Here is an 18,325-nt window from a genome sequence, read left to right as displayed (position 1 = left end):
AGAGATGCAAAAAGAAAACAATCCAAAAATCATAAGCAGTTTAGTGAGAAGCGCTGCAGCAGGCAAATCCCCTGCGATGGAGTCGAATGCCTTATCCCGAGCATCCTGAGTCCACTGCTTCCGTCAGAAGCGTCTCCATAGGCTTGCAAGCAGCAGTCTCAACTCCGCAAATGGAATATACCCAAAAGGACAGCATCCCAAAGCAGAATCAAATGGGAGGGGGGAGATGCAGGAGGCAGACTTATGAACTCATGTCTTATAACCCCCACCCATGTGTTTTGAACAATTAGGTCTCCATAAGATGATTGTCTCTGTTGAGATTTCTTAGCTGACTAGTTTCTAAGGAGCTACAGATTCCTATGGTTGTAGAGCTTAGAAAGGTTAAGGGAAGAAAGTGTTCACTCCCTTTCCTGGAGTGCTGATCTTCCAAACATAGGTAGGGGGTACACTGGGAGGGGTGTTTTGCCAAGAGCCCCCTGAAACCTAGGCCTGGTCCTGTTAGCAGTGTGGGTAGACCATCTATTTCAGAACAATCTCAGCCTGCTTTTTAGTGCTTTTAAAAAGCTCTTACAGAGGAGCTTTTCAACACCAAAGCTTAAGCAGAGAGACCTACCTGCCTTTAATTCTGGCTCCGCCCACCACTGACATTGGCTCTGCCCATTATGGACATTAGGTCCTCGACCAATTACCAGTAAGGGGAAGTGGTCCTCAACAATGAAAGCTCAGAGACCAGGGCATGGTCAGGGAGTCAGCCAGCAATAAATCACACAGAGTAAGTGAACAAGAAACAGGGCCTGCAGTTGGCAAATCTTGTGGTTGTAGGCACAGACAAGACAGGCTGGAAGCTGCCCTCCTCATGCCCTAGACTAGGCATGTCCAACAGGTCGATCTGTGGTCTCCTAGTTATTTCTCTCCACAAAAAAAGCTCAAGAACTTTGGCTCCCTAAAAGCATAGATCACTGTCAGTTTCTTTTATACTGTGAGTAGATCGCAATCTCTTGGGAGTTGGACATGCCTGCCCTAGACCATCTATCAGTTGTTCCATTTCTCTCCTCTTCACAGCACCGCCAAGAAGTCTCATCAGAAGGAACGCCAGCCACTTGAACTTCTGACACTGTGCAAACATCCCCAGCTGCTGAGATGCCTGTTGCTTCCACCGACTCAGAGACAGGTAATGACTCGCTCCTATCTCAGCATCCCCAAACCTGCTCCACTCTGAGTACAGTCGTACCTTGGTTTTCGAACAGCTTAGTTCTCAAACGTTTTGGCTCCCGAACGCCGCAAACCCAGAAGCGACTGTTCCGGTTTGCGAACTGTTTTTGGAAGCTGAACGTCCGCCGGGGCTTCCGATTGGCTGCAGGAGCTTCCTGCAGCCAATCAGAAGCCGGGCTTTGGTTTCCAAACATTTTGGAAGTCGAAGGGACTTCCGGAACGGATTCTGTTCAACTTACAAGGTACGACTGTGCTACGGATTATTCCTCAAATATCTGCTTTGTACCATTTTACGACTGCCTGCAAGTATGCGGGGCTACGGCTGGAACCAAACACTTGCTTGCGAGCACACCTTGGCAGACGAATCCAGGTGGGAAAAGTTTCCTTGATGATGGGGGGGGGGGGACAGCTCGCAAAACCAGCTATAGAAAACAAACGTGCCTATATGTAAAGGTATATAAGAAAATTCTAAAATCCACGGTAGGGCGCCACCTTCAATTAGGCCAACCAAAATATCACAAAGCAGTGGGAAAGCTGTTGAGCTCTTCATCAGATCAGGTGTGGGGAAGACCTCAAGATGTTGCTGAACTCCAGCTCCCATCAGCCCCAGAAAGCATGACCAATGGCCAGGGATGATGGGAGTTGTAGTTCAGCCATATCTGGAGGGCCACAGGCTTCCTGCCCCCGGGCTAGATAGTAAATGGAGAAATGTGAGGTGGAAGACTTCATTGTCGTTGTTTTTTGGGGCTGATGTTGAAGCCAAGGAGTCTGGGCAATATACTGTCCAAAACTGTTTTGAAGTCCATATCAAGATATTGGTTTCATAATTTTTGACCCGGCGATATATATCGCCAATCATGATGTGTGTTTGCTATGCAAAATTCACCATGTGGGAGAGGGTGATCCAGCCACGCTTCCGAAGGGTCCTGCTGGCTCCTCCATTCATGAGCATCCCGCTGGCCCTCAATGCCTCTTACCCGGTCTACCCTGCAGGGGTGGCAGCGGCGGCGGCTGACACGGGCTACTACTGGCCCTCGGTGAAGGAGGAGATGGAGTCGGGGAGCTGCTCTGGGGGGTTCCCTGCCCCCGAGGCTGTTAACGGCCCGGAAGGGAAGGGCCCCAGAAATAACCCAGATCTCTCCCTGTGGTCTTGCAGCTCTGGGATATTCACTTATTATACACCAGATTCTGCAAACAGCCCCAACAAGCCGCCCCCTCCCCAGATCTGACTTCTACTCCCCAGCAGTGCAAGGAGGAAAGTAAAGGAGGCAAGAAGAGCAAAGCTTGCACCGCTTTCTCTCAAAAGCAGCTGCAGATCTTGCACCACAGATTCCAGATGCAGAAATATCTCAGTCCACAACAGGTCCGAGAACTGGCCTCAGCCTTGGGACTCACCGTGTGGGAGAAAGCGTGATAGCTCCATCCTTGTTCCAGACATTGTGATATATCAGTATATTGCGATATTTGACTGGTGATACATTGCGATGTTAGGGACGCGGGTGGCGCTGTGGGTAAAAGCCTCAGCGCCTAGGGCTTGCCGATCGAAAGGTCGGAGGTTCGAATCCCCGCGGCGGGGTGCGCTCCCGTCGTTCGGTCCCAGCGCCTGCCAACCTAGCAGTTCGAAAGCACCCCCGGGTGCAAGTAGATAAATAGGGACCACTTACTAGCGGGAAGGTAAACGGTGTTCCGTGTGCGGCTCTGGCTCGCCAGAGCAGCGATGTCACACTGGCCATGTGACCCAGAAGTGTCTCCGGACAGCGCTGGCCCCCGGCCTCTTGAGTGAGATGGGCGCACAACCCTAGAGTCTGTCAAGACTGGCCCGTACGGGCAGGGGTACCTTTACCTTTACCTTTACATTGCGATGTTGAAAACCATGTACAGTACTACCCAGCTCTGGTGATTCAATGGGGGGGGGAGAAGGTAGCAGACATCAAAATGTGGTCCTGTGCAGGTATTTGCTTTCCTTTGCCCTTGCTTTTGTTGCTGCGAAGCCGAGTGCACTTTCCCATGGTGTAACATGATCCTGACTCATTCTGCTTTTTGTATCAGGGTTTGCGTGGCCTTCTTTTTCCGCGGTGTTTTGCATCAAAAGTTCTTATTGTTGCTGGGAAATATAAGCAGGAGTGTGAACAGTGCTGAGTATCTTAATTTCCCTCCAGCTTCTTTGAGGTGTTTAGTCTAAGTGGGGCTCTCAGAGTTTGTTGTCATTCCTACGAGTTTCCCATAAACTATCTTTTGTGCTTTTGTTTTCTTGGTGCTGAGGACAAAATCATAACATCGTTTTGGAAGTACTTGATAGTCAGGGTGCTGTGTATATGGCACAGACTTCTTGTCAATAACTTTTGGGATTTTCACCATTCCAAATATTCCGACACTCATCTTGACTCAAAAAGGTGCATATTTTGAGAGAAACTGCAACTCCATTCACACAGCATTTTGTTCCATGTGGTCTTTGTTTCAGAAATGCTGTTGGGCTACTTCAGTTGCTTTTGTTTGATTTGGAAACAGCCCAAAGTCTGTGAATTTTGATAACAAATGTGGTTTGCGAGGGGAGTTGAATAACTTCGAACGCAGCTGTACATCATAACGTGGTTTGTCGCTTGACGACTTGACGGAGGCAGCCTTTGTTCTTTCAAATTTCAGTGGTGCCTACAAGAAATATGCAAAATAACTAAGCAAGTATTAGAAGTCACCCCAGAACTGGCCCTACTAAACATCTTCCAAGATAATAAGGCCCACTCAATCATAAAGAGCTCATAACCCACCTACTCTCAGCAGCCAGAAACATCAAAGCCAGACACTGGAGAGACCTGTCAGGAGTAAGCATGGATCATGGATAGGCAAACTAAGGCATGAGGGCCGGATCCGGCCCAATCGCCTTCTAAATCTGGCCCATGGATGGTCTGGGAATCAGCATGTTTTTACATGAGTAGAATGTGTCCTTTTATTTAAAATGCATCTCTGGGTATTTGTGGGGCCTGTCTGGTATTTTTACATGAGTAGAATGTGTGCTTTTATTTAAAATGCATCTCTGGGTTATTTGTGGGGCATAGGAATTCATTCATTTCCTCCCAAAAAATATAGTCTGGCCCCCCACATGGTCTGAGGGATGATAGACTGGCCCCTGGCTGAAAAAGGTTGCTAACCCCTGATGGATCAATGGTACCAAATAGTATGGGAAACAGCCTTATTAGAAAAACTAACCAATAAAATGAAACTGACATGGCGACAAATAGAAGAAGATGCCTTTACCCTGGTATGGTTCCCCTTTATCACATATGTAGTCCAACAAGACAACAACAAGAATCCCCTGGCAGCATACGGGTCAATCTGGCTAACCTGATCCAAACACCCACCCCTACCCCCACCCCCACTCACACACAAAAACAAACCTCACTACAGCCAACCAAAGACAACCAACCACATCCTAAGCCACCACTAACCTCTCTTACCGTTTAGTTTAGTTAAAGCTATGGTTTTCCCAGTAGTGGTGTATGGAAGTGAGAGCTGAACCATAAAGAAGGCTGATCGCCGAATAATTGATGCTTTTGAATTCTGGTGCTGGAGGAGACTCTTGAGGGTCCCATTGACTGCAAGAAGATCAAACCTCTCCATTCTTAAGGAAATCAGCCCTGAGTGCTCACTGGAAGGACAGATCCTGAAGCTGAGGCCACCTCATGAGAAGAGAAGACTCCCTGGAAAAGACCCTGATGTTGGGAAAGAGTGAGGGCACAAGGAGAAGGGGACGACAGAGGACGAGATGGTTGGACAATGTTCTCGAAGCTGCTAACATGAGTTTGACCAAATTGCGGGAGGCGGTGGAAGACAGGAGTGCCTGGCGTGCTCTGGTCCATGGGGTCATGAAGAGTCGGACACGACTAAACAACTCAACAACAGCAGCCTCTCTCACCACCAAGGAAATACAACAAGCCAATAGTAAGAGAACCCACACAAGTGACGCTGACAAAAAAAACCAAAGAAAAAGAGGAGCTTTCACACAGCTTTGGGGACATGAGTGCGCTGGAGGTGCAGTGATGAGCTGCCGTGCACGGGGCTGGTGGCGAGAGCCCCCCATCGTGTTCCTTTTTGTCACACCCCCTCAGTAATGGCCCCCAGGCCCCCCCGCCCCCCTTCGTATGCCTCTGCTCCCAGGGGGCACATCTCATGGACCACAGGAGCCATTTGGTTTCAAGTCTCTGCACTCATCCTCAGCATCTACCTGCTAGCTCTTGTCTCAATTTCTAAGCTCTTGCCTGTCCAATTAGATCTCCTCTCTGAATTTTCTGATTACACAGGGAGCGCAGCCTGTAATCCTCACAGCTCTGCATAAGCCGGTTAACCACACATGGTAGTGAAAGTGTCAGGTCTTGCCCTAAGCTGAGAGCTACCACAACGGTGGATGAAGTTTGCAGGCTAGACTTCCAAACAGCCTTCATACATACCCACAGCCCCTATTAGACTGGGTATTAAAGGTAAAGGTAAAGGGACCCCTGACCATTAGGTCCAGTCGTGACCAATTCTGGGGTTGCTGCGCTCATCTCGCTTTATTGGCCGAGGGAGCCGGCGTACAGCTTCCGGGTCATGTGGCCAGCATGACTAAGCCGCTTCTGGCGATACAGAGCAGCGCACGGAAACGCTGTTTACCTTCCTGCTGGAGCAGTACCTATTTATCTATTTGCACTTTGACATGCTTTTGAACTGCTAGGTTGGCAGGAGCAGGGACCGAGCAACGGGAGCTCACCCCGTCGCGGGGATTCGAACCGACGACCTTCTGATCGGCAAGTGCTAGGCTCTGTGGTTTAACCCACAGTGCCACCTGCGTCCCAGTCTGGATATTAGGCAGCCCCTATTTCCTCTCTCCTTTCCTTTTCTCTAGCCAAGTACAAAAACCCATCTGCTAGGGTAAAGCGTGGCTCTGTGTGCATATAATAGGGGTACAAGAATGTTTTCTATTGGGGAACGTGGGTGGCGCTGTGCTCTAAACCACTGAGCCTCTAGGACTTGCCGATCAGAAGGTCAGCGGTTCGAATCCCCGCAACATGGTGAGCTCCCATTCCTCTGCCCCAGCTCCTGCCAACCTAGCAGTTCAAAAGCACACCAGTACAAGTAGATAAATAGGTACCGCTGCGGCAGGAAGGTAAACAGTGTTTCCGTGTGCTCCGGTTTCCGTCACTGTGTTCCGTTGTGCCAGAAGCGGTTTAGTCCTTCTGGCCACATGACCCAGAAAGCTTTCTCTGGACAAACGCCGGCTCCCTCAGCCTGAAAGCGAGTTGAGCGCTGCAACCCCATAGTCACCTTTGACTGGACTTAACCGTCCAGGGATCCTTTACCTTTTGCCTTACCTTATATTAGGGGAAATTGCTTTGCAGAAAATGTGCGCATCAGGCAAAATTGCATATTTAATATATATATATATGGAGAACTTCGCACTAAAATGCTGATGAATTGTCATGAGGGTGCTTTTATTTTTAAGTAACACATTGCAAAACTGACATGGACATGCCGAGAACTGAATTCAGTATTGGATAAATGAGAAATTGGGTTTATTTGCCCATTCCTGTTTGTGACTTCTCCTATTCTGAGAGACTTGATGTGCTGGCAGGATTTGGGTTTGGGGCTGCAGCCAGAGTTGTGCTCCCTCTGTCTGTCTCTCTGTCTCTCTCTGTCTCTGCTTCTCTCTTTAAATCTTTCTTTCATCCATCCCTAGTTTTAGCGTAACCTTGGATGCAAATCTCTTTCCCCCCCGTTGCCACAGAAACGAGGATGTAATAGAGCAGGCTCCGGGGAAGGGGAGGAGTAGGGGAAAATCAGGGAGCATCTTAAAGAGATTAGAAAACTGATGGCTTCCTGTGCAAAAACCCTGCATCAGGTGGAGCTCATGAGGGAGGCAAGGGGGGAATGAACAAACACCCCCCCCCCAAGCATCTCGGCCTCTTTTCAAAGCCTCAAGAAGTTGTTGTTGTTGTTGTTGTTTAGACGTTTAGTCGTGTCCGACTCTTCGTGACCCCATGGACCAGAGCACGCCAGGCACTGCTGTCTTCCACTGCCTCCCGCAGTTTGGTCAAACTCATGCTGGTAGCTTCGACAACACTGTCCAACCATCTCGTCCTCTGTCGTCCCCTTCTCCTTGTGCCCTCCATCTTTCCCAGCATCAGGGTCTTTTCCAGGGAGTCTTCTCTTCTCATGAGGTGGCCAAAGTATTGGAGCCTCAGCTTCAGGATCTGTCCTTCCAGTGAGCACTCAGGGCTGATTTCCTTAAGAATGGATAGGTTTGATCTTCTTGCAGTCCATGGGACTCTCAAGAGTCTCCTCCAGCACTATAATTCAAAAGCATCAATTCTTCGGCGATGAGCCTTCTTTATGGTCCAGCTCTCACTTCCATACATCACTACTGGGAAAACCATAGCTATAACTATACGGACCTTTGTTGGCAAGGTGACGTCTCTACTTCTCAAGATGCTCTCTAGGCCTCAAGAAGTACAGTGATTCAAATGATTGCCATGCTTCAGTGAAAATGTTTGAATATATATACAGGCGTACGTTGGTTCTTGAACAGAATCCATTCCAGAAGTCCATTCAATTTCCAAAATGTTCGGAAACCAAAGCGCCGGATGTTCGGCTTCCAAAAATTGTTTGAAAACTGGAACAGTCACTTCCGGGGTTCGATTGTCTGGGAGCTGATGTTGGTTGGTTAATATGAAGGAGACACTGTGGATGATGCTGAACTTGGCAGGGTGGTTTTCAGGTTCTCAAGTTTTGGTTGTCTTCTCAGCACCTGCAGGTGAAAGAAGTAGGTCTTGGGGTGATTGGTTAGAGCATGGGTAGGCAAACTAAGGCCTGGGGGCAGGATCCGGCCCAATCGCCTTCTAAATCCGGCCCGCAGACGGTCCGGGAATCAGCGTGGTTTGACACGAGTAGAATGTGTGCTTTTATTTAAAATGCATCTCTGGGTTATTTGTGGGGCATAGGAATTCATTCATTTCCCCCAAAAATATAGTCCGGCCCCTCACACGGTCTGAGGGACTGTGGACCAGCCCCCTGCTAACAAAGTTTGCTGACCCCTGAGTTAGTGGCAGCAGCGAAGCTGTTATCTGGTTGGCTTTAGCCCTTTTTTCCTTAGCTCTGCCCATGCTGATCAAGCCTCGCCTCTGAGCCTTAAGGCTCTAATCCCAACTCCAAACCCTGGCAGTGCCTTCCCACCAGCTATGGAGGGACCATAGCTCAGGGGGAGTGTGCATAAAGTCCCCCATTCATTCCCTGGCACTTCCAGCTGAGAGAATCACATAACAGGTGATGGGAAAGACGCTCTGCTGTAGTGGAGACCCATCTCCTGGTATGCCCCACGGAGGACCTTAAGGTCTACAAATGACAACATTTTGGAGGTCCCAAGTCACAAGGTGGTTAGGTTGGTCTCAACTAGGGCCAGGGCCTTTTCAGTACTGGCCCCGACTTAGTGGAACACTCTGTCACAAGAGACTACGGCCCTGCAGGACTCGACATCTTTCCGCAGGGCCTGCAAGACAGAGCTGTTCCGCCTGGCCTTTGGTTTGGACTCAGTCTGACCCTTATGTTTCCCTCCCCTTTATGGCTTTGACTTTTAAAATGAGGCTGCATTTTAAATTGCATTTTAACCTGTATTTTAAATTGCTCTTTTTCTTTTTTCTTATTATGTTTTTACTGAAATTTTATTGGTGCTAGCCGCCCTGAACCCGGCTCTGGCCAGGGAGGGCGTGGTATAAATATTTATTATTATTATTATTATTATTATTATTATTATTATTATTATTATTTAGAGTAGATGGTCAAAATAGCTTGGCAAGACAGCTACTTCTTATGCCCTGCTCCATATATGAATGCTAACCAGGCTTTGCCCCAACCTCACCAGGCTCCACTTCTCAGTTTCAGAATCTGAGCCTCTAGAGTCCTAGCAAACCGGCTTGAGAGGCGGCAGGAATCAAGACCACTCCTTTCTTCAACAGTCAAGATAAATTTGTGTTACATCCGTAGTTGGCACCTGGAATTCTCCATCCTATCCATCAACTGTTAAAATATAAGCCAGGCTAGCTTTCTGGCAAGGCGATAGCCTGGGTGATGGGCCATTAAGGGAACAAAGGAAGTGGGTCTGTGCCAGATGCCAAATGGGTGGGGCTCCTCCCTCAACTCTCAAATAGTGAGACAGACAAAGGGCAGAGTGGAGAGAGTTGGGTGGTGTGAACTAAAAGCTAGAAGGAAAGTGGTAGATTAGGAAGTCAGAGGGGTGCTTGATTTCTGTTTGAATCCAAGGCTGTGACTATGAGGGAAGCAAGTTATTGCGGGAGTGTTAATGCTGTGACCCGACCCCCCCCCCCCCGTTGTAGGCCCAGGTTGTGTGTGTGTGTGTGTCTGTGTGTGTGTGTGTGTGTACAGGCTGGGGGAGGCATTTTGCCAAATTTCCCCCTGGGTGCTGATACTTTCCCACAGTTTGAGGGGAGACTGAAAGTTCTTTGGTAACTTTTGCTAATAAAGTTTGGCTCAACTCCAGCCTGAACAGGCTTGATAGATTCAAGTGCCCTTTATAAGATTTAAGTACCCTTATAAGATTTAAGCACCCTGTAGCTGGAAGTGGCACCCAGTTCCTAAAAAACACTGGCAGCAATCTTTTAAAGAGACAACATTATAATTTTGAGAACCAAGCTGAATAGATAATTATTCAATTTCTGGCCACTTTGGGAGGGTTTGTAGCCTAAAAGTGGGATGCATGTACATAAAAATAGATTTCTGGGCTGCAAGTGTTTGGGAAGGTTCCATATTTGGTTTAAAATCTGAGCAATCTTTTTAGCTAGACATTCAAGGTGGTGAAAGCCCATTTTTAATGTACAGTAGTAGTGAGGGTTCATGGCAGCAAAGCACATTTACAGTGGTACCTTGGGTACATATGCTTTAGGTTACATACGCTTCAGGTTACAGACTCCGCTAACCCAGAAATAGTACCTCGGGTTAAGAACTTTGCTTCAGGATGAGAACAGAAATCGTGCTCCGGTGGCGTGGCAGCAGCGGGAGGCCCCATTAGCTAAAGTGGTGCTTCAGGTTAAGAACAGTTTCAGGTTAAGTACAGACCTCCAGAACGAATTAAGTACTTAACCCGAGGTACCACTGTATATCACATTTAAAGGGTGGTAGCTGCTGGTCCAAATCCATTAATCAGCCAGTTTCACTTGTTGAAACTTTTGCATCTCATTGTCTGGCAATTCTTTTTTGCCTCATTTGAGACTGTTAGAAAAGAGGTGGGGAAGAACTGCCTTCCCTTGCCTTCGGTTCCGCTGCAAAACTGAGCTGAGAGCAATCTTAACAGGGCTGTGGTACCCTGAGACGGTTGCCACGGCAGCAGGAAGAAGTGCCCTCAGCATCTTTCCAGAAGACAGCTGTGAATGGCAGCCCAGTGAGTGACCTCTTTTCGGAAGAGAGGTTCCTCGTTCCCTCTCTGAAATCGGAGCTTCATAGAGGAGGTAGGAGATAGCTGTCCCCGAGGCAAGGGACTGTGGGGATGATAATGTTGCCCACTTCCCTGGTGTTCCAGATTAAGGCTCTGGCCTAGATATGTGTGAAATATTTAGTAGGGTTAATTCTGTGGAAGCTGCTTTCTGTCTACCCAGGGGTGGAAGCAACAGCAGCCAGTTGAGAGACAGAAAGAGAGAGGTGCAAAGCCAAGCCACACATTCTGCTATAGCATAGATGACCTGGATAGCTCAGTTGGTTAGAGTGTGGTGCTGATAGTTTGAAGGTTGCAGGTTCGATTCTTACATGGGACAAAATGCATATTCCTGTCAGTTTGCATTTCTTAGTACAGAAAGTGTTGTTCTGATGTGTAGATATCTTTCCTATTCTACTTAATTCAGGAAGGTTGTGGGAGCTTCTCTGTGTGACAGAAGCAAGCAGAAGGTTCGTGAAGCTTGGGTTATTCCTTCAGAGAAGCTGAGTACAGCAGGCTTAAACTGGCTCTCTTATCCAGGGGTCTCTCTTATCCAGGGGTCAACTTTTTCAGCAGGGGGGTGGTCCACTGTCCCTCAGATCTTTGGGGGCCCAGACTATATTTTGAAAAAAAAGGAGGAACGAATGCCTATGCCCCACAAATAACCCAGAGATGCATTTTAAATAAAAGCACACATTCTACTCATGTAAAAACACACTGATTCCTGGACCGTCCGTGGGCCTGACTTAGAAGGCGATTGGGCTGGATCTGGCCCCCAGGCCTTAGTTTGCCTACCCCTGTTCTTATCTATATCTCTCAAGGTCATGTTGACTATAATAGAAAGGCCAGAAGGAGCCTGGGTTTCACTTTCTCTTTCTGTCCCTCTTACTTCTGGTGTGGTGGTCTGTATGCTTAGTGTTAAGGTTTACACTTCTTATAAGTTATTGGAAGTTTAAGATGAGCCTGCTACAACTGGATTTCTTATAGACTGTGCCAATCCTGAATGTATTGGATTTGTGACCATCAGTGGCGTAGCGTGGGTTGTCAGCACCCGGGGCAATGCAAGTAATTTGTGCCCCCTAACCCGTGCATTTGCGCCCCCTAACCCGTGCATTTGCGCCCCCTAACCTGTGGATTTGCCCTAACCCCAGATGTTGCGCCCGGTGCGGCCGGCACCCCTGCACCCCCCACGCTACGCCACTGGTGACCATTATGCTTATATGCCTTCAGTAGCGATGAAGCTCTGCTGGAGGGAATACAGTTGCCTCTGTTCTATTTGGGGGGGGGGGGATCCTGCAATGTGTTTAAGTTGTTACTCTGTTACACTGGACTCTACTCTGGATCAATCTTGAGTCGAATTCCATGACAATTCCTGCAATGGCAAAGGGTTGGACCAGTGGTGGGCTTGCACCTGGAGGGAGGGGCTAGTGTCCCGGGGGCGCGCCGAGCATCCCAGGGGGGTGATGTCACCCCCCCTCAGGGATGACACCCAGGGTGGGCCACACCCACTGCACCCAACTTGCTCTGCCTCTGGGTTGGACTCGATGATCCTCAGAGTCCCTTCCAACTCTACAGTTCTGTGATTCTATGTCAGCTTTCAGATGGGCAGCCATAAATGCTGGGGCTTGAACCTAGGAGCTTCTTCATGCAAAGCAGATGCAAAACCGCTGAGCTATACTTTTTCATCTAGCCTTTGTGCAAGGAAAGAGTTCTGCATGACCTGGAAGCTATGTGAATGTTCTGAGTGGCATTCGTGTAGGGAAAGATGCCATCATGCCTGTTTTGGTTAAACTGAAATAAGAGTCCGCTTTCCCCTCCTTTCTTTGCACTCATGGAGCTGGAAGGGATCCTGAGGAATAATTATTGTTATTTAGGGAAGTTTTTTAATGACTGATGTTTTAATGTATTTTTAATCTTTTGTTGGCAACGAAGATCATGGCCACTGGTCCCATCACCTCCTGGCAAATAGAAGGGGAAGAAATGGAGGCAGTGAGAGATTTTACTTTCTTGGGCTCCATGATCACTGCAGATGGTGACAGCAGTCACAAAATTAAAAGACGCCTGCTTCTTGGGAGAAGGGCAATGACAGGCCTAGACAGCATCTTGAGAAGTAGAGACGTCACCTTGCCAACAAAGGTCCGTATAGTTAAAGCCATGGTTTTCCCAGTAGTGATGTATGGGAGTGAGAGCTGGACCATAAAGAAGGCTGATCGCCGAAGAATTGATGCTTTTGAATTATGGTGCTGGAGGAGACTCTTGAGAGTCCCATGGACTGCAAGAAGATCAAACGCATCCATTCTTAAGGAAATCAGCCCTGAGTGCTCACTGGAAGGACAGATCGTGAAGCTGAGGCTCCAGTACTTTGGCCACCTCATGAGAAGAGAAGACTCCCTGGAGAAGACACTGATGCTGGGAAAGATCACACAAGGAGAAGGGGGCGACAGAGGACGAGATGGTTGGATAGTGTTTTCGAGGTTACCAGCGTGAGTTTGACCAAACTGTGGGAGGTAGTGGAGGACAGAGGTGCCTGGCGTGCTCTGGTCCATGGGGTCACAAAGAGTCGGACATGACTAAACGACTAAACAACAACAACAACAACAACAACTTGCAGCCGCCCAGTGTGGCTGGGGAAACCCAGCTAGATGGGTGGGGCAGAAATAGCAAATTATTATTATAGAAATTATAAATGATTATTAAAATATTATTATTATTAAGTAGTCCCATGGTTCCCAACATGGGGCACATGCCCCACTGGGGAGCAATTTGATTTTTGAGGGGGGCAATTTGGAAGCTTGCTTAGACCAAGCCAATGGCCTTTTAGGCTTCCTCCATGTGAATAGGAGTTCACTTTTTGACTAATAAGAATTATATGCCACCGGTGGGGGGCGGGCGGGCGGGCAGTGCATGAGGAATTTAGAGATGCTTAGGTGGGGCATGGCCAAAAGAAGGTTGGGAACCACTGATCTCATCCAACCCCCTGCAATGCAGGAATATGCAGCTGGACTGAACCTGCAACCTTGGCGTCATCAGCACCACGCTCTAAGCAACTGAGCTATCCAAATACCTTTTCTGACTCTTTGGCTGAACAGCTTCTGACCTCAGAGCTAACATGGACAATAGGGGCCCAACCCCCTGGTTAGGATGTGCTAATGCATACCTATCTACACTTCCCGTTTGAAACTGGGTTGACCCCAACCTCGCATCCCTGGCACCTCCCCACACATCCATGATTGAACATGGTTAATATGTACCTATGGCACTTCTTTTGTCACTAAGTGCTGCTTACTGGTGGCTGCTAAATTCCTTCACAAATACTGTTACCCACCAGCTGTCCTTTGAGCTATTGCAGGTGGCACATTCCTATCTTGGTAACAGACTCTGACAGCTCAGCCTTCTGTAAGTTATCGGGAGTGTGTGTTGACAATGACAAAGAAGTGGTAATTCATAGCTTCTGGTTGTGGGAAAAGGGGGGCGGATTTCTGCGCTTTAGGGAAATGTACAATTTTGGGTTGATCTTTCCAAAAGTGCTCCTGGACATTTTGGAAATGGCATTTGGCTTCTTTGGAACCACGCTTTGAATCCTCTTGTCCACTTAATGCACAATGAAGAGTGCACATTTCCCTCCGTCGGATGGGGGAAGGAGTAGATTCAAAAGCATTCAAAAGCATTGGTTGTGGGTGGCGCTGTGGTCTAAACCACTGAGCCTCTTGGGTTTGCCAATCAGAAGGTCGGCGGTTCGAATCCCTGCGGTGAAGTGAATGCCCGTTGCTCTCTCCCAGCTCCTGCCAGCCTAGCAGTTCGAAAGCAGGCCGGTGCAAGCAGATAAATAGGTACTGCTGCGGCGGGAAGGTAAACGGCGTTTCCGTGCCCTCTGGTTTCCGACACGGTGCCCCGTTGTGCCAGTAGTGGTTTAGTAGCAGTTTAGTCATGCAGGCTACATGACCTGGAAAGCTGCCTGTGGACAAACGCCAGCTTCCTCAGCCTGCAAGCGAGATGAGCGCCGCAACCCCAGAGTTGGCCACAACTGGACCTAATGGTCAGGGGCCCCTTTACCTTTATTCCATATCTTCCAACATTTCTCCAATGAAAATAGGGACATCCTATTCCATACCCTCCATCATTTCTCCAATGAAAACAGAGACATCCTAAGGAAAAGTGGGACATTCCTGGATCAGATCAGAAACTGGGACGGCTTCTGTAAATCTGGGACCGTCCCTGGAAAATAGGGGCACTTGGTGGCCTGCTGGATCCAGGCCTCCTGCCAACAAGGAGGAAGCGGTGGTAACCCAGCCCCACCCCCCAAACCTGAGCATGCAAGGCAGCCTCAGAAGCCTGGTCTGTTACAGGTGCAGCAGAATATGGCAGCAATATCCCATTGCGGAAATAATAATAATAATAATAATAATAATAATAATAATAATAATAATAATTTATTATTTATACCCCACCCATCTGGCTGAGTTTCCCCAGCCACTCTGGGCGGAAAGATTGTGCTGTTTCGGAACCTTTCTCCCTGGTGTGATAGTTTTTATTTTCAGGATTTTGGTTGTTTTTAATCGAGGGAGCAGTGTTTTAAAAGATGCCATGCGGAACCCTGCAGTCTGGAGTACAATGGAACCTTGGTTCTCAAACGTTTGGGCTCCTAAACGCCGAAAACCCGGAAGTAAATGCTTCCGTTTTCGAACGTTTTTCGGAACCCAAACGTGCGACGCGGCTTCCGCTGAATGCAAGAAGCTCTTGCAACCAGTGGGATGCCAAGCCTCAGTTTCCGAACGTTTTGGAAGCCGAACGGGCTTCCGGAACACATTTTGTTCGAGAACCGAGGTTGCCACTGTCGTACGGTCTAAGCTGCCCCCTCAGGGTTAAGAATCCTGAAACTCCCGTCAAAGGCTGGCAGAGACTCCAGCTGAGGCAAAAACCCCTCATGAGGAGAGGGAACTGCTGGCTCGCTTCTCCCTCTCCATCTCCTGCCTCTGCCATGTCCCCTCATAACTCACAGGGACAATTAGCCACTATAGTGGGGGGTGGGATACACGAGAAGAACGGCTGTCCGTCTCTGGGAGAGCCTCACAATTCTCAGCAGTTAGTGCCTGGTGTTTGCGTGTGACTATTTCCGTCACAATGTTTTCAACAGCCTCTCAAACGTTTGCCCCACAGCGGTCAGTCATCTTCAGAGGCCTCTCTGCCTGCTCTGTGGACTGACAGGCAAGAGAGGAACTCCAGTTATATCCTGTATTAATGAATTTATCATCTGGGGATGAAGCAGATGTTTGTGGCTGTCTGCCAAAACCCACAAATGCTACTTGTTTGTTTGTTTGCGCTCTGTGTGCGCATGTGGACAAAGGCACAAAGGCTGCAGTCTGGTTTTTCCTTCCCTCTCAGGGAATGCAAATATGAGGGGGAATTCCGCCTCCCCCCATCGAACACAGCAAATGAAGTAGGATTGGTGATCCAGTCAGTAAATTGATCAACAAAAGCGTCCGTCATTAATGAAACGTTCTCCTCAATTAGCTAGTGGGCCTGGAAATATAGGGCACACTACTGACTAGGCTGTGCCAAATACCTCCCCGTTTGGTTAAATTTTGTGAAGGGAAATGGCTTCCCCCCCTTCCTATTTGTATTCCGATGAAGCAAGATTATTTATTTATTTAGGGCATTTGTCTAAGATAAAAGGGCCCCCAGAGCAGCTGAAAACAGACCCTCTTTTCCAGGGACAGTTTCAGATTTACAAAAGCTTCCCTGGGTTCTGATTTGATCCCGGAATGTCCCGCTTTTCCTTAGGACATCCCTATTTTCTTCAGAGAAATGTTGGAAGGTATGGAGTTATCCGACTGCGGAGCCAAGGAGATAAGTAACTATAAAACCATTAGAAGACATCTGAAGGCAGCCTTGTATAGGGAAGGTTTTTTTTATGTTTTTTGTTTTTAAAAAAGTTTAATGTTTTATTATGTTTGTATATACAGTGGTACCTCTGGTTATGCACTTAATTCGTTCTGGAGGTCCATTCTTAACCTGAAACTGTTCTTAACCTGAAGCACCACTTTAGCTAGTGGGGCCTGCTGTTGCCGCCGTGCTGTCACCGCACGGTTTCTGTTCTCATCCTGAAGTAAAGTTCTTAACCTGAGGTACTACGGGATTAGCAGAGTCTGTAACCTGAAGCGTTTGTAACCCGAGGTACCACTGTATGCCAGAAGCGGCTGGGGCAACCAAGTGAGATGGGTGGGGCAGGAATAGTAAAATTATTATGGGATAGGACGTCTCTATTTTCATTGGAGAAATGTTGTAGGCTATGGTGGGGAGGTAGTTTACATTTTGTGGCTTGCCTCAGGTGCCGGAATGTCTTGGGCGTGCCCTGATTGCACCTGTTTTGTTATGATTTCTGTCCCCACCCCAATAAAAAAATGAAATAACATCCCTGTTGTTTCTCTACACAGCAATGCAGCAGGTCTTGGACAACCTCAGTGACCTCCCCAACTCTATGGGAGCCGGAGACCTGGACCTCATCTTTCTCCGTGGCCTCATGGAGAGTCCAATAGTAAGATCATTGGCTAAGGTACAGTTACGTGGGGTAGTTGGGAGAGGGGCAGTTTGCTGCAACAGACCCTGCTTCTCCAGTTCCACCTGCATCGCTTACTCCTTCTTAATCTTGCCCTTAACGCTTTTGCCAAATAGATTAGCTGACAACCTATTCTCTGCTCGCTTTATTTCCCCTTTACCTGGATACACAATCCGGCCTTCACACTGCACACACATAATACAAATGCACACACACACAAATGCACACACATATATGACTTCTTCCGTGTTTTTTAGCTGAATGGGTCCCATGTGGTGTGACAGAATGGATGATGGTGTCTTGCCAAGTGCAAGGTGGTTCTTTTAAAATGAGATTCAGGAGGAAAACACAGCAGAAGCGGGTGAGAAGATTGAAGATTCCATTCTAAATTGGTTACGACACATCCAGATAAATGAATGATTAAAAAATGATAAGGGAAAAAGAGATTTGCTCACGGAATCTCAAAATTCCAAAGAGAAATAATAGAATGTGATATCAAAGTAAACGTCCTCGGTCCAGTATACCTGAAGGAGCGTCTCCACCCCCATCGTTCAGCCCAGACACTGAGGTCCAGCGCCGAGGGCCTTCTGGCGGTTCCCTCACTGCAAGAAGCCAAGTTACAGGGAACCAGGCAGAGGGCCTTCCCAGTAGTGGCACCTGCCCTGTGGAACACCCTCGCACCAGATGTCAAGGAAATAAACAACTATCTGACTTTTAGAAGACATTTGAAGGCAGCCCTGTTTAGGGAAGCTTTTAATGTTTAACAGACCACTATATTTTAATATTTTGTTGGAAGCCGCCCAGAGTGGCTGGGGAAACCCAGCCAGATGGGCGGGGTATAAATAATAAATCATCATCATCATCATTATTATTATTACATTATAAAGTACTGTCGAGAATGTACAACTTGTTGTGGGAATGGGAAACCAAAGATGAAGAGGTCAAATGTGTCATGATAAAGGGTGCTAAAGATGTGGGACATAATATCGAAATGTCAGATTGGGAAAAATTACGGAGAAACCATCTGAAATTTACGGCCTGTACACTGATAAAAGGAAATTACGTGAAAATGATGTGTAGGTGGCACTTAACACCAGTCAAGTTATCGC

The 18,325-nt window shown here is 47.9% G+C and overlaps 1 protein-coding gene across 3 annotated transcripts in view; it reads left to right on the top strand.

Annotated features, from left to right (window-relative positions):
• Window positions 1-18,325, top strand: part of MPP2 (MAGUK p55 scaffold protein 2) — a 75,082-nt gene that overhangs the window by 13,302 nt on the left and 43,455 nt on the right. For 2 of the 3 annotated variants that reach the window (XM_077917376.1, XM_077917377.1), the window contains exons 2-3: window positions 1,063-1,171; window positions 17,095-17,213. In XM_077917376.1, coding sequence (XP_077773502.1) covers window positions 1,141-1,171; window positions 17,095-17,213 — 150 coding nt within the window. In that variant the 5' untranslated portion in view covers window positions 1,063-1,140. The remainder of the gene's footprint in view (window positions 1-1,062; window positions 1,172-17,094; window positions 17,214-18,325) is intronic. The other variant, XM_077917378.1, reaches the window with a different exon arrangement.

This window comes from Podarcis muralis, chromosome 13 (assembly GCF_964188315.1).
Source record: "Podarcis muralis chromosome 13, rPodMur119.hap1.1, whole genome shotgun sequence".
Classification (NCBI taxonomy): domain Eukaryota; kingdom Metazoa; phylum Chordata; class Lepidosauria; order Squamata; family Lacertidae; genus Podarcis; species Podarcis muralis.
The sequence above is the reverse complement of the archived record's forward strand: the minus strand, read 5'-3'. Positions and strand labels throughout refer to the sequence as shown.